At 45.2% G+C, this 16959-nt stretch overlaps 1 protein-coding gene across 3 annotated transcripts in view; it reads left to right on the top strand.

Annotated features, from left to right (window-relative positions):
- Positions 1–16959, top strand: part of LOC106582605 (voltage-dependent calcium channel subunit alpha-2/delta-2) — a 363243-nt gene that overhangs the window by 301067 nt on the left and 45217 nt on the right. For all 3 annotated transcript variants that reach the window (XM_045705262.2, XM_082967380.1, XM_045705260.2), the window contains 2 exons: positions 3485–3626; positions 16374–16505. In XM_045705262.2, the coding sequence (XP_045561218.1) occupies positions 3485–3626; positions 16374–16505 (274 nt within the window). The remainder of the gene's footprint in view (positions 1–3484; positions 3627–16373; positions 16506–16959) is intronic.

Raw genomic sequence — 16959 nt, 5'->3', positions numbered from 1 at the left:
TACAGTGGATGTATAGGCCTGCCCTAACTCATTTGTAGTACTAGCTATGTGCTATATTCTGTCAGTATGCACCTTGCAGAGTCTTAGCGAGCTGCCTTAGGATTTGGAGGCACAGATAAATGAATAAGCTCTGCCAGAGGATGTGTTTAGATCTAATTCTTATTTATTTTCACGATGGGCTCTTGAAAAGGCAAGGCTTGTCATATGTCAATAGCTAATCAAGATTGAATCCTAGGCCAATCGAGTCTCGCAGTGGTCTAAGGCACTGCATCGCAGTGCTAGAGGCATCACTACAGACCTGGGTTTGATCCCGGGGCTGTATCACAACCGGCCGTGAACGGGAGTCCCATAGGGCGGCGCACAATTGGCCCAGCGTCGTCCGGGTTAGGGGAGGGTTTGGCCGGGGGGAGCTTTACTTGGCTCATCGCGCTTTAGCGACTCTTTGTGGCGGGCCAGGCACCTGCAGGCTGACCTCGGTCATCAGGTGAACGGTGTTTCCTCCGACACATTGGTGCGGCTGGCTTCCGGGTTAAGCGGGTGGGTGTTTAGAAGTGCGGTTTGGCGGGTCATGTTTCTGAGGATGCATGACTCAACCTTCGCCTCCCAAGCTCATTGGGGAGTTGCAGCGATGAGACAAGATCGAAATTGGGAGATAAAGGTGGTAAAATATATATATCTATATATATTATAATACATGTAAAAAATATTTGGAAAGTATTCAGACCCCTTGACTTTTTCCACATTTTGTTACATTACAGCCTTATTCTAAAATGGATTCAATTGTTTTTTTTCTTTATCAAACAACACACAATACCCCATAATGACAAAGCAAAAACAGGTTTCTCTGCAGATCCTCTCAAGCTCTGTCAGGTTGGATTGGGAGTGTCGCTGCACAGAGCTATTTTCAGGTTTCTCCGGAGATGTTTGATTGGGTTCAAGTCTGGGCTCTGGCTGGGCCACTCAAGGACATTCAGAGACTTGTCCCAAAACCATTCCTGTGTTGTCTTGACTGTGTGCTTAGGGTCGTTGTCCTTTTGTAAGGTGAACCTGCCCCAGTCTGAGGTCCTCAGCGCTCTGGAGTAGGTTTTCATCAGGGATCTCTCTGTGCTTTGCTTCGGTCATCTTTCCCTCAATCCTGACTAGTCTCCCAGTCCCTGCCGCTGAAAAACAGCCCCACAGCATGATGCTGCCACCACCATGCTTCACCGTAGGGATGGTGTCAGGTTCCCTCCAGATGTGACGCTTGAAATTCAGGCCAAATAGTTCAGACCAGATAATCTTGTTTCTAATGGTCTGAGAGTCTTTAGGTGACTTTTGGCAAACTCCAAGCGCGCCTTCATGTGCCTTTAACTGAAAAGTGGCTTCCGTCTGGCCATTCTACCATAAAGGCATGATTGGTGGAGTGCTGCAGAGATGGGTGTCCTTCTGGAAGGTTTTCCCACCTCCACAGACAAACTCTGGAGCTCTGTCAGAGTGACCATTGGGTTCTTGACTCTAGGAAGAGTCTTAGTGGTTCCAAACTTCTTCCATTTAAGAATGATGGAGGGCGCTGAGTTATTGGGGAACTTTAATGCTGCAGAAATCTTTTGGTACCCTTCCCGAGATCTGTGCCTCGACACAATCCTGTCTCGGAGATCTACGGACAATTCCTTCGACCTCATGGCTTGGTTTTTGCATTGACATACACTGTCAACTGTGGAACCTTATATAGACAGGTGTGTGCCTTTCTAAATCATGTCCAATCAATTGACTTTACCACAGGTGGACTCCAATCAAGTTGCACAAACATCTCAAGGATGATCAAAGTCCAATTTTATTTGTCAAATGCGCTGAATACAACAGGTGTAAACCTTACAGTGAAATGGTTTCTTACAAGCCCTTAACCAACAATGCCGTTTTAAGAAAAATCAGTGCTAAGAAAGTAAAAAATGAATAAATAAACTGAAAAATAACTAATAATTAAAAAGCAACAATAAAATAACAGTAGTGAGGCTATATACAAGGGGTACCGGTACAAAGTCAATGCACATGTAGGTAGAGGTAAAGTGACTATGCATAGATAATACACAGAGAGTAGCAGCAGTGTAAAAATGGGGGTGGGGGGTGTTCAGGAGTCTTATGGCTTGGGGGTAGAAGCTGTTATGAAGCCTTTTGGAGCTAGACTTGGCGCTCCGGTACCGCTTACCGTGCAGTGGTGCTCCGATACTGCTTGCCGTGCAGTAGCAGAGAAAACAGTCTATGACTAGGGTAGCTGGAGTCTGGAAATTTTTAGGACCTTCCTTTGACACCGCCTGGTATAGAGGTCCTGGATGGCAGGAACCTTGGCCCCAGTGATGTACTGGGACGTACGCACTACACTCTGTAGTGCCTTGCGGTTGGAGGCCGAGCAGTTGCCATACCAGGCGGTGATGCAACCAGTCATGATGCTCCCGATGGTGCAGCTGTATAACCTTTTGAGGATCTGAGGACCCCTGCCAAATCTTTTCAGTCTCCTGAGGGGGAATAGGCGTTGTCGTGCCCTCTTCACGACTGTGTTGGTGTTTTTAGATCATGATAGTTTGTTGGTGACGTGGACACCAAGGAACTTGAAGCTCTCAACCTGCTCCTCTGCAGCCCTGTCGATGAGTAGCCTTATAACTTAGTTCTCCGTATGGCCATGGTCACCTGTCATCTCTGTATACCTCTGTATTCAGGCTTCTCTCCGTCCTCAACGTCCAGATAGCTGGCATCATCGAATCCAAACATTGCCTGCTAGCCAGCTAACATTAGCTAGCTAGCTAACCAAAAACTAACCGCCAACTTCAGTCTTGAAAACATGCTGGATTCGCACTATTTAGACTATAATAATAAGCTAATAGTTCATTCATAAAACAAAAAGTTTGTCAGGGAAAATGCTATAAAAAGAAATTATTACAAATATTCACCAAATGTACAGCAGCTCTCTGCCTAGGCGACGTCACGGCACCAGACCTCCAATAGACATTATGTCGTAGTGAACGTCAAAACAAAACACAAGGCAGCTCCAGCTGGCTTCCTAACGTAACACTGCATGGACGTGCTGGAGATTCTGCCTGCTCGTGTGGGTGGCAGAGAGAAAACTATGATTGAGTGGTGTTGGTTGTTAGTTATTGTCAGGGTTCATTTGTGTGGCACCTTAATGTGTCTGTGATAGCCATCTCGGACACTAATTGATTCTCACTGTTTTGTGTCTGCTTTGATACCCGCTGTTGCTTTGTGATGAGGCAAAGAATAGAAGGCAAATCCAAACCCAGCTTAAAAGGCGGAGTAATTGCCGTTTTTGTTGTTTAATCCAAAAGTGTATATGTGTGTGTGCGCGCATGCACTTGTGCATCCGTGTTTGTTTGTGGCTGTGCAGGGCGGATATCTGTTTGTGTTAGTCCGTGTCTCTGGCCGTCTGTTTCCTTCTGTCCTGTACTTATCCCACTAACAGGGTGTTTCTCTCTCTGTGAATCTCTCGATGCAGACGGAGGATGAAGATGGGGAAGAGAACCTGATGGAGAACCCCTACTCCGTGAAGCTAGAGTTTGTGGACGATCCCAACTTTAAAAACAAAGTGAACTACTCCTACAGTGCCGTCCAGATCCCCACGGACATCTATAAGGGCTGTAAGTACCGAGCTACATCTACATCTACACATCCATTCTCCCACACAAATACACACAAATTCACTACACATCCATCCTCCCACACAAATTCCCTATCAGCCTATGACCTGAACCTTTTTGCTAGGTTACACACAGTGTTTTGTATTAGACATGTTCTGACATGATACACCTTTGAGATACCTTTGAGATGCCTCATCTTGTTTCCGAGGCGGTCTTGTGTGTCTTCCTTATCAGTTTGGGAGGATCTCCCCCTCATAGTTCTCCTACAGACCTGAGCCAGTCTTGAACGGATGAACATGAAACCTGCCTATTTCTCTACGCCTTAGACCGGACCTTTCTCCTTCTGAGGTTGTTAGCTGAGCACGATAACCTGCCCCTCTGCGTATCAGCCAACACTTGCTTCCTGTAACATAATAGTACATGGCAGTAGTGTTCCCCACAGTAGCTGTGTCTGTGTGTGTGTGTGTGTGTGTGTGTGTGTGTGTGTGTGTGTGTGTGTGTGTGTGTGTGTGTGTGTGTGTGTGTGTGTGTGTGTGTGTGTGTGTGTGTGTGTGTGTGTGTGTGTGTGTGTGTGTGTGTGTGTGTGTGTGTGTGTGTGTGTGTCGTTGCATGGACAGGGATTGATTCATCTGCTCCTGGATACCCTGCCCTGACTGGCACCTCACAGCCCTACCGGGCATAACACCGTCTTTGGGACTCCAGCAATGGAAGAAAGTGGACATATGTCCTGTATCTGCTGAGGTTGCATTCTCACAGTCGCCCTACATTCTCTATCTCTTCTCTCCGCTATCCTGCTCTAATCTGTTGTATTTAGATGTGTTCACTCTCACTATCTGGCTGTATCTCAAATGATCTGCTGACAGATAGACCACCATTTCCACACGTTTTGTTTTGCAGTCTTCCTCTTCGTCAGAAGAGCCCTTGTTATTTCCGAGGTATGGAGGCTAGCCAACAGGTCTATAATAAGCTTTCCCAGCAGCCTCTCTAGGCCAATCTTGTCAGAGTTAGCCTGTGCTTATCCAGGAAGAGGGGTCAAAGACCATGGACGAACGACTATAGAGCAATCAGTCCTGCCTGTTGTTCCTGCAGACATTTTGCGCTGGCCCTGGATTCTCTCAAGGGCCCTGGATTCTCTCTTCACTGGGCTTGTATAGGAATAAAGGCTTTCTGATTGAGCCTGCAGGGGATTATAGAAACACAGTACTAGAATGGAGTACTCTGGGAGGATGTTCATTTTTAAAGGTCCAATACAGCCATTTTTATGTCAATATCAAATCATTTCTGGGTAACAATTAAGTACCGTACTGTGAAAATGGTCAAAAAGAAACAAAAATAGCTTCTTAACAAAGAGCAATTTCTCAAGCAAGATTTTGCTAGGGGAGGGGAAAACTGAAAACTAGCTGTTATTAGCAGAGAAGTTTGGAACTCTCTTTCTTATTGGTCTATTAACTAATTTACCGTCTGGTGATGTCACCAGGCAGGCCAAAACTCCATCCCACCAAAACAGGCTGAAATTTCAGACATTCTTTTCAAGCAGCTCTTACACTAAAAGGGCATTATCATAATTTTCACAATATCATAGTATTATTCCAACCTCATATTATAAAATATATATAAAACATAAGACAATCATGTTTTTGACTGCACTGGGCCTTTAAGAGTTTTGCATTGCCGAAAATGTTTACTGTTGTTGTGGGCAAATCAACTCCCTGTGCGTAGTCTGCAGTGGAAAGATTGGCTCAGCTACTCCAGTTTTGACACCAGCTCCGTTTTGAGCATGTTGTTTGAGTTCTGTTCTTTTTTTCTTTGTTGAGTAGCTCGTAAAATGCAGTACTCGTATACGGATGCTGATCGTCCCCACACTCTACTCCATATATCATTCAGTAGCCTAGCCTGTGTCAGTAACAAATGTATCATCAATTCTAACCACATATTTGGACATTGAGTTAGCAGTAGCACAAAATAATATGACCAGTGGTGTCGGGCTATATAAAATCATGTTATTAGGAATAAGTCAAGAAAATGTTCAGGGGCCATATGTATCAAGCGTACATATCTAGGATCAGTTTTGCCTTTTCGATCGCAATGAATGCGATTACATAGACTGGGGGACCTGATCCTCAGACTCCTACTCTGAGGAACTTGATACATACGGCCCCAGGGATCGGAAGTTAAAGCTGAATTTCACGTGGAGAAAATAGACTGGGACATTTCAACCTCTGGGGTCCCGGGGCTCGGAGAACTCTGGAGAGGGCAGGCCAGGGACAGTACCAAAGGAGATGGCTGCTACTCGGCGCTGAAACACCAGAGCTGCCTGGGAGAGCTGACGGGGAGCTGATGTGGGTGGAATGTTTGCCTGTGGGTCTAGAGAGGTCTGGGCTTATTGGAGGAGCAGTGGAGCAGCAGCATTGTTAGTGAGCAGGAGAGGCTGTCTGCCCAACCCAGGGAGAGCAGAGCAGAGCAGCCAGACGAGAGGGAGAGGGTCAGCGTTAGAGAACAAAAGCCTGGAACTGTTGATCTGGAACAGGGTACTATCTACACAGGGGCTTGAGTATTGTGTGGTGTTATGTGTACAGTATATGGCAGTAAGTGTTAGTGGGCTATGGTATGGATGAGTTTAGTGTTCTGTGTTGTGCTTTGTGGATGGAGTACATGGGTAGAGTTTATTATGAGCACTCATCCTCTGTGTAGTTGAAGGGGGTTGCTATTTTACTGCTTTGATAACGAACATCTACTAGAAGTGGGCCCAACTAGGAAATGTTGGCAATATGACTGGTCTTCTGTGATATTTGAGGAAGGTGGTTGTTACATGACAAGGAGATTATACAAAAGTGTGTTATGCATAGTAATGAAACGGCAGCAGCGGAGGTTTTTGACACGGGGGGAGATGGATCAAGAGAAAAAGTCAGAGAGAGAGAGAGAGAAGTAGAGAGCGAGAGAGGGAGGGTTTGTAGAAAGAGAGAAGGAGAAAAGGAGAATCAGGAGAGAGACACTTTAATAATAGAAACCGTTTAGAGCAAAAAAAGGGGGTACCTTTTTTATTGTGTTCTTTTTAGCAGATAAATGAGGCAGTGTATGCGTCCTAGTTTGATTTGTCTGCCAGGGCCCATGTCCGTTTATTGAGATTGAGAGTGTTCCCTGGGCGCAGTAATGAACCATTTTATGATTCATTATCCCATTGCGGATTCCTGCTGGCGAGTCTGCAAACTTTCTAATTAGCTTAGGTCAAACATTCAAACAGTTTTCTTCTAATTATCAATGCTGTCAGCGTGTGTAAAAGAGGCGAAGTCGGGTGCAGGAGAGTAGCGTGATGTAAACAGGCGCACTTTATTAAAGTTCCAAAACGAGAGCACAACATAAATCAAATGCGCTCAAAACACGGAACATAACAAAAGTAAAGCGCGTAAAAAGACACCACAGCAACATGAAACAATTACACACAAACATGATGGGAAACAGAGGGTTAAATACAAGTAGCTTAATTGGGGAAATGAAAACCAGGTGTGTATGGAAACAAGACAGGACAAGTGGATAATTGAAAAATGGAGCGGCGATGGCTAGAAAGCCGGTGACGTCGATCGCCGAACGTCGCCCCAACAAGGAGAGGAGCCGACTTCGGCGGAAGTCGTGACAAATGCTTATTACAGAACGGACACCGCAACAGAAAAAGCCACCGAGGAATACATTGATGTGGGTGGTGCTGTTGCATTGTGGAGAAAAAAGGATTTCTTCTCGTGGTGGGGGAATGTTGGGGAAACGTTGAGGGAACAAACGGCAGGGAGGGATTTGCTGAATAATTGCTGGGGAAGAGCCCAGGGGAATACAATCTCACAGGGAATCCCAGAGAAACAGGAAGAGGAGAGTTAAATAAAAGCCACTGAAAGAATCCCATCATGCGCTTAACTCCTGGGTCTGTCTTTAGTTTCAGAGAAGTCTCGCAGCTAGATCATTTAATGGTTATTGCACCAGGGCTGTAGATATTGTTAACAGTTTTGCAGACACAGCTGCTATACAGATGAAGGATCTTAATTTGACCCTGATTACTATGGCAGGAAAAGAATCCTGCAGCAGCAGGAAATGTAAATTATTATGTGGATTATAATTAATGGAACATTTTTGATACATTTGATACAGGGGTTGATACATTTTCGTAAGAGAAAATAGAGTCTGAAATCTCTATGTGGAAATTGAAAACTTTAGGAGCCTTTTAAACCTAAAATATACTACAAGTTTTAAATGTTCTGCGTTTCAGGAAAGTTCCCCTCCAACAGAGTGGTCAAATTAAGATCCTACAGCTGTACATAGATTAGTACGTAATCACTGGTGGTGCTCCAACCAGGTTCCTCATATTTTTTGTTGCCTTTCATTTAAGAGATAACCGGTTAAACACACGTACTGCTATATTTACATTGCTGTCGTCATATTAACTGAATAATGAAGAAAAAGACAAGAGTATTTAAGTACAGAAAAAAATAGTTTTTAGTCTTGAAGTGAGAATAAAAATCCCCCGTATGCTTTTTTTCCCAGTGGCTGTGTTGTTGTCTTTCTATTCCACACATCCACAGTGAGTAATGTACCGATTACAATAGAATGGAGAGCAGTGACTAATTGTCTGTGCAGATGAAAGAGTGGGTGAAGTGAAGCTTTTGGTGGTTGGACTGAATGGAAGGATTAATCCTTCACTCCTCTCCTGTGGAGGGAGGATGCTGTCCCTATCTCCCTCTCTCTCTCTCTCTCTCTCTCTCTCTCTCTCTCTCTCGCGCTCTCTCGCTCTCTCTCCCAACTAATTAGAGAGAGAGAGAGTGCAAACAAGCCAACAAACATCAATGCCCAAACCACCAACTAAAGGCACATGTTCCCTGTCTTTGAATATTAGCCCCTGCTCTGCCAAGGTGGCTGTGGCGTGGACACCCCTCTGGAAGGCTTTAGGCAAACACGATGGAACACATGCAACGTCATGGAGACACAGGAAGAGCAAGAGACAAAGTCACAGAGACTAGGAGGCACAGAACAGAAATCGTGGGGGAAATACACTACAGTGGATAGAGAGGATATCTGTGGGGTATTAGTAGAGGGTTTAAAACAGAGGGAGAGATTGGTATCGGAGGGGTTTCAGTAGAATGAATCAGGCTCTGAAAGCACTGCAGTATTCAATAAGGGATTCTGAGAGATCTATAGTCTGCTGGCGTTGCCCAGGTACACTACCACAAAAGCATGATCTTTTAGAGACACTCAGGCATTAGAACTAAAGGAGAAGAGAACGGATGAAGGTTTGGAGAACTAATCTAGATAGTCATTCACTCTATACTCAGGACTCCAACTATATAGTACATACAATTAGTGGGCCTTATTGTAACTTTTAGAGGAGTACCACTATCTGTTTACATGGGTAAAGGGGTAATTCATTTACATTATAACAAAACGGGTTGTCGAAAAGATAGGGCAAGTCATTTAGGCGAAAAGAAAAATAGCGAAAGACAGTAAAATGACATCTGAAAGTCTATATCCTGTTGTGCAGTCTGCACAGCCCACTGCAGGCTCATCCTGTGGCAGAAATAGACATGCTCTCTCGCTGTCACCCAGCTCACGCTATGCTGGAGATCAGCTCACTCCTCCTCAACATCAAGTCAGATTTAAGGAGTGAGAGACTGAGAAAGAAAAGCTAAAGTGATTCGTAAAAGGAAAATGACTGTGTGCGGAAAAAAAAAGGGAGATAGGATTTAAATGTATGTTTTTCACTCTGAGGGAGAAGACAGCTGAAATCATTTATATTTCTACCGTTCCTCTTGATTTGATTCGCTCTGTCTTCCGCCTCCTGCCTACCCCCCTACCCTAAAGTGTGTGCCCAGTGAAGGGGCACTATCGTTTACCAACACTCTAATGAGAACAGCCAGCACACCAGACTCCACTTCACTCACCACCAAGCTCAGAAAATATATTTCATTTGTTTATTATTGACTGCATCACTTTAATTAGAAAAAGGTATTTGGGCGGGGAAAGGGTTTAGATTTCAGCAGTCTCTCATTCCGTATTCATGATTTGTCGGAGACGTTCTGGGTTTGATTTCCTCTTCACAGTTCAAGGCGGTTCGGGAGCAGGACAGGAATTCAATCAGAAATACAGTGTTTTCAAACATTTTATCCGCTATGAACACAGTTTAACTCATGTACCTCATATTCAGGTATATTAGCTGTGGTATTACTAGGTTGTTAGTGTTACTGCATGTTATTTGAGTACGATTCAGTATTACTTCAGTTGGTTATGGATGTTTTTGTAAATACATTCCATTTAAGAAATCCTCATTTTGAGAACATAGGTGTTTAAGGAAACTTCCATCCATTTTGTTTTGTGATAAATAGCATTAGCATATGTTTTGGGAAGTGTACTTTTAAATTATGTTTGTGTCCGTCAATCTTCTTCTTCTTCTATCTCTAAAACTTGGAGATAATCAAAAAAGACCTTCAGTGCCCAGTCCTTGTTCTCCATAGTCTTTGTAGATGTGTGAGGTGGTGCCAGTTCCAGCTATTTGTTTTTCATCTGCGGGATGAAAGGTTTGTAAGTCCGGGGTTTTAAGCACCGAGCCAGACGAAGAGGAGAGGAGACAGCCTTGGAGAGCGAGCGAGAGAGGGAGAGGGAGAGAAAGAGAGAGAAGCAGAGAGAGAGAGAGAGAGAGAGAGGTGGATGGTGGACGCTAAGGAGAAGGACGTGGTGTCACGTCCTGGCCAGTATAAGGGTTAATTGTCATTTTAGTTTGGTCAGGACGTGGCAGAGGGTATTTGTTTTATGTGGTTCAGGGTGGTGTGTTAGTTAGGAGGGCGTTTGATTTATTATTTCCGGGTTTTGAGTTATGGTCTATGTTGATGTATTTCTATGTGTAGTCTGGTTGATCTATTTCTATGTTGAGTTAATTGGGGTGAACTTCCAATTGAAGGCAGCTGTGTGGTGTTGCCTTTGATTGGAAGTCCTATATTAGTTGCGTGTGTTTGTCTGTGTATTTGTGGGAGATTGTTCTGTGTTTAGCCTTGTGCCTTGCCAGACTGTCTGTTGATCGGTCGGTCGTTCTCTTGTTTGTTGTTTTTGTACGTTCATTCTGAGTTAATAAACGTCAAGATGAGCTTACACATACATGCTGCGTTTTGGTCCTCCATTACCAACGACAATCGTGACACGTGGGGCTTGGCATTTTTACCCTTCTTTGATTTCCGCAGGCTATGTCATCGTTGGAGTCCCTAAAATAAACCACATCTGCCGGTGTAAAAAAAGATGACTACCCCTGTTCCGTGTGTGTTCAAAACAAATGAGTACTGTATGTGTTTGTTAGAAGGACCTCCTTTACTAAGGCATGGGGAGTTGAAGTTCTATCACAACCACCATGCAGCTGGTTCCTGGCCACTCATCAGAGGAACGGCATAAAGATCTTCACCACGATGATGACGAGGATAATGGTTATTGCAAAGGTTTTGTCCATTAATAGCTTGAGTTTTATCGTCCCAAATTGATTTTTTTTATGAGGGATCGTTTGTATTTACCCTGTGATATATTACACTGTGTGTGTGTGTGTGTGTGTGTGTGTGTGTGTGTGTGTGTGTGTGTGTGTGTGTGTGTGTGTGTGTGTGTTAGTGTACTGTAATACTGGATTAATATTAGGCAGAAAGACAAAGATCCATTTTGATGGCGCCGTGAATAATGTGTGTGAAGTGGGGGTCCGTTGTGTGTATGTGAGGGATGGTCTCACACAGGGATATTCCGTAGATCCCACTCATATAATTGTTTCCCTACTTGGGGTGCAGTCCTGCTCCATAAAGTGGCAAAGGCGAGCTGATGAATCACCTTTTAAAGATATCAGAGAGAGGCCTGTTTTACTTGAAAGATGAGCCCAACGCAGCGCTCAGGGGCCCTGTCCGCCTCCGTGTGCACATTTTTCACAGGGGAAATGTATATTTTTATCAACTGTCCAGAAAAGTCATGGCACATCCTAGCTGGATAAATCAAAGAGAATTTGTTTGCTTGCGTTCCTTTCTCTTCGATACGCTCGTGTGTGTGTGTGTGTGTGTGTGTGTGTGTGTGTGTGTGTGTGTGTGTGTGTGTGTGTGTGTGTGTGTGTGTGTGTGTGTGTGTGTGTGTGTGTGTGTGTGTGTGTGTGTGTGTGTGTGTGTGTGTGTGTGGCCTGCAGTGTGGTTGGCTGACATTACAATAGAGGGGGCTCACATCTGCATAAAACTCCCGGCCCGTGTCTTCTGGGGTGGGACCTGACTGGATGTCTTTGAGCCTAGCGTACTCAGACAGTAGGTGGTGTTTACACACACACACACACAATCCCCCTGTGCCCACACTCTGCCCTGGAGAGGCAAAGCGTAGTCATGACGTATTTTTCTTTACTGCAAAATCTGCCTTGAAAGTCTTTTTCTGTCTAGACAGACAGCAATTTCTGATACTCCATTATATATTCTGATCAACTGGCTTGTTCTTGTGTCAGGAAATAAAATACCACATTAATCAGATGATATACCTAGCCATTACAACAGATTTTTGACCAAATTCGTAGTTACTGCATTTTCCCTTTGAAGGGCAGTATTGTGTTGGTGGCCCTATTAAGCTATTTCAATAATGAATATGCTTTTAGTGTCAATTTGGTATCTTTGCCAACAGTTGCCAAAAGCCAGTGGTTATTCTGTTGTTTACTGTAGCAGCAGCCCACTGAGATGGCCCATGTTTACTGTAAAGCCTGACATATTTTTGGAGGAAATGGTAGTGCACAGTGCAGCAGAGTCTGTTTTGTCATGGTGTATTTCACAGTGGAAGGAAATAGAGTCTGTATATTGTTGAGCCCTAGGACCAGCTTGCCTCTTTCAGGTCTCTCAGGAGGAAACTCTCTCTCTCTCTCTTTCTCTCTCTCTCTCTCTCTCTCTCTCTCTCTCACTCACTCACTCACTCACTCACTCACTCACTCACTCACTCACTCACTCACTCACTCACTCACTCTCTCTCTCGCCTCTCTCGCCTCTCTCTCTGTCTGTCACTCTCTTGCTCTCTCTCTTGCCTCTCTCTCTCTCTCTCTCTCTCTCTCTTTCGCCTCTCTCTCTTGCCTCTCTCTCTCTCTCTTGCCTCTCTCTCTCTCTCTTGCCTCTCTCTCTTTCTCTCTCTTGCCTCTCTCTCTCTCTCTCTTGCCTCTCTCTCTTTCTCTCTCTTGCCTCTCTCTCTCTTGCCTCTCTCGCTCTCTCTTGCCTCTCTCTCTTGCCTCTCTCTCTCTCTTGCCTCTCTCTCTTTCTCTCTCTTGCCTCTCTCTCTCTCTCTCTTGCCTCTCTCTCTTTCTCTCTCTTGCCTCGCTCTCTCTTGCCTCTCTCGCTCTCTCTTGCCTCTCTCTCTTGCCTCTCTCTCTCTCTCTCTTGCCTCTCTCTCTTTCTCTCTCTTGCCTCTCTCTCTCTTGCCTCTCTCGCTCTCTCTTGCCTCTCTCTCGCTCCCTGTTTGTTCCAATTCGCTATTTATCTACATCTGTAAAATTCTCTCCAACCTGCTCTTTTCCTTTCATTCTTCTTTTTTTGTGATTATGTCTCTGAATTTAGTGGAAAACATGTTGAGGCGCTCCCCTTGGTGACAAGAGCAATTTGGCTCTCATATGTTCCTCCCCTCCAGTCACTGGTTAGTGCTGGTGTGTATGTGTGTGCTCGAGTGCGTGCACGTGTTCGTGTGTTACAAAGCAAGCGACGGCAGGCCTTTCACTAACAGCTAGCTTGTTTGAATTTTGAAGAGGTTCTATACAAAACATCCTCAGTTTAACTATCTAACTTTGACTTTGAATGTAATAGTTTCTGGGCAATTCAACAACGGAATGTTTCATTTTTAAACAAAAGAGTGTGAATACTAATGTTTGAATTAGTGCTCCAGCAAATGAGGCGTGTGAGTGGTGTTTAGAGGCCGTCGGGGTGGGGGTGGGGGGGGCGAGGGCGGGAGTGGGGGCAGGTCGGGCCTCTTCTCTCTTCTCTCCCTCTCTCTAACCTGACAGCTCATCAGCAACTCGGCGCAGTAATTGAAAATCATGGGAAAAGTGGATAATGATCGTTTATTTGTGTGAAATTCAAACGAGAAGGGGAGAAAAGCTGGACTTGGAGGTTCAGGAGCTTATCTGGCTGTGGTTGGCTGAGTAATTAAATCAGGAAAGCCAGTGAAGTTCTCCTCAGCTCAGCGTCTCGTCCTGTTTCTCCTTTAATCAGGCGCCCATTAAACCTCTGATTGCGCGCCCCATCTTCTGACTCCAGCTCAGCTATTAAACAGGAAGTGAAAGCCTTTCTCCGTGGCAGCAGCTCAAGGGTGGGGGAAGGTGGTGGAGGGTGCGTTGGTGGGGTGGATGGCATTCAAGCAGGCACAGGATGCAAGGTGAGAGAGAAATAGCAGGACATGCAAGGTATTAATGGAAGGGGAGAGAGGGGGAGAGCGACATGCAGGTGAGGGAATATATGGATATCACTCTGCTTAACATTCAGCATATTTTCCAGTTCTGATTGAATGGGGGATGAATACGCTACATGGCCGAAAGTATGTGGACACCTGCTCGTCGAACATCTCATTCTAAAATGATGGGTATTAATATGGACTTGGTACCCCTTGCTGCTGTAACAGCTTAGACTCTTCTGCGAAGGCTTCCCACTCGATGTTGGAACATTGCTGCGGGGACTTGCTTTTTTACTGCAAAATCTGACTTCAAAGTCTTTTTCTGTCTAGACAGACAGCAAATTCTGATACGCCATTATATATTCGGATCAAGTGGCTTGTTCTTGTGTCAGGAAACAAAATACCACATTAATCAGACTTGATTCCATTCAGCCACATGAGCATTAGTGGGGTCGGGCAGTGATGTTGGGCGATTAGGTTTGGCTCTCAGTCGGCGTTCCAATTCATCCCGAAGGTGTTTGATGGGGTTAAGGTCAGGGCTCTGTGCAGGCCAGTCAAGTTCTTCCACACCGATCTCGACAAACCATTTCTGTATGGACCTCGCTTTGTACACGGGGGCATTGTCACGCTGAAACAGGAAAGGGCCTTCTCTAAACTGTTGCCACATAGTTGGAAGCACAGAATCATCTAGAATGTTATTGTATGCTGTAGAGGTAAGATTTCCCTTCACTGGAACTAACCCAAACCATGAAAAACATTCCTCCTCCACCAAACTTTACAATTGGCACTATGCATTCGGGCAGGAAGCGTTCTCCTGGCTTCCGCCACACCCAGATTCGTCCGTCTGACTTCCAAATGGTGAAGCGTGATTCATCACTCCAGAGAACGTGTTTCCACTGCTCCAGAGTGCAATGGCTGCGAGCTTTACACCACTCCAGCTGATGCTTGGCATTGCGCATGGTGATCTTAGGCTTGTGTGCGGCTGCTTGGCCATGGAAGCCCATTTCATGAAGCTCCCGACGAACAGTTATTGTGCTGGCGTTGCTTCCAGAGACAGTTTGGAACTCGGTAGTGAGTTGTTGCAACCGAGGACAGACGATTCTTATGCGCTACGCGCTTCAGCATTTGGCAGTCCCGTTCTTTCATAAAGTACTACTGACCTGTGAGATATAGCTGTGACCTTAACTTAAACACACACACACACACCTCAGAAGACACAAGCTGACCGGGAGTATTATGCAGATGTGAGCCACCTCTATTGTAATGTCAGCCATCTACACTGCAGGCCACACACACACACGCGCGCGCGCACACATGCACGCACGCACACACACACACACACACACACACACACACACACACACACACACACACACACACACACACACACACACACACACACACACACACACACACACACACACACATACTGACAGTCAAGCTGTTTTGATGGTCTCTGTGGGGAAATAGCAGCAGCATAAATAGCACCATTGTTTTTCCTCTCTATTCAAATGCAGCATCGTCCAAACTGCTGTCTCCACATATTCAGTGACACATGACCTCGACCAATGTCAGGTGTGATTCCTCCACTGCTCTCCACCGTATAGATATCGTCCAGGTTACAGCGATGCCTGCTACACACTGCTGAGGACCACCTCCGGATCTGGGACAGCTGATTGCATATATACATTTTTATGGAGTCAGACCACACTGTCAGAGTGGACAAGGTTATTCAGCCCGAAGAGAGATTGTATTGTTTTGTGTTTACATTATCCTGACCTGGACACACAGTACAAGGGTAATTCCACGAAATGAGTGCATTTTTTTGCGTCCCTTTGATATTTGAAGTAGAAATTGTAGAATTGTAGAATTTTAAAAGCCTGTTATATTTAATGAAGTGCCCTTTAATATAGAAAATTGAATACGTTTTAAATGAAAACTTGCTGAAGGGTCAAAAGTCACCATTTTGACATGTCCCTGAAAGCATTCTCTGTTACTTCTAGGAAGATTTGAAACCCAAAGTTTTCACCATCACTGTAAAGCCCTATTTATTTTAAAGGTTTGACAAAGTCATTTCCAAAGATCATTATTTATTTAATGTGATTAGTGATTCATTTTAAGGTAATAAAAAACCCTGTCCCTCGTTTTAAGGTCAACCCTGTTATGTGAACTGAACTCTCGTTTCAATACTGTCAACCTATTCCTTTGCAAATCTACATTTCTCAAGGAACATTAAACATCCAACAGTCACATAGCGTCAAAACTATGTCGATTGGACTGTACTGTACCTCCGTGGCTGTGCTCATAGTGTCTCCTCTCATCTCCTCCCCCCTCCTCTCCTCTCCTCCTGCCCTGCAGCCCCAGTCATCCTCAATGAGCTGAACTGGACTCAGGCTCTAGAGAGAGTGTTTATTGATAACCGCCGGGAGGACAGCTCTCTACGCTGGCAGGTGTTCGGCAGCTCGACGGGGGTCACAAGATACTACCCAGGTAAGTCCTAGACCATTATGAATAAAGATATTATCAACGTTCACTATAACTATTGTATAGATATAGAGGTAAAAGAGATCAAGTTCTCCCGAGTGGCGCAGCGCTCTGAGGCATCACTACAGCCCCGGGTTCAATCCCAGGCTGTGTCACAGCCGACCGTTGACCGGGAGACCCATGAGGCGGCTCACAATTGGCCCAGCGTCGTCCGGGTTAGGGGAGGGTTTGGCCAGTCGGGTTTTCCTTTTCCCATCGCGCTCTAGCGACTCCTTGTGGCGGGCCGGGCGCCTGCAAGCTGACTCCGTCGCCAGCAGGACTGTGTTTCCTCCAACGCATTGGTGCAGCTGGTTTCCGAGTTAAGCGAGCAGTGTGTCAAGAAGCAGTGCGGCTTGGCAGGGTCGTGTTTCGGAGGACGCATGGCTCTTGACCTTCGACTCTCCCGAGTCCTTAGGGGTGT

The sequence above is a fragment of the Salmo salar genome, chromosome 22 (assembly GCF_965601325.2).
Source record: "Salmo salar chromosome 22, fSalSal1, whole genome shotgun sequence".
In the NCBI taxonomy this organism is placed as follows: Eukaryota; Metazoa; Chordata; class Actinopteri; order Salmoniformes; family Salmonidae; genus Salmo; species Salmo salar.
Note: the sequence above shows the minus strand (reverse complement) of the source record. Positions and strands in the feature narration are given on the sequence as shown.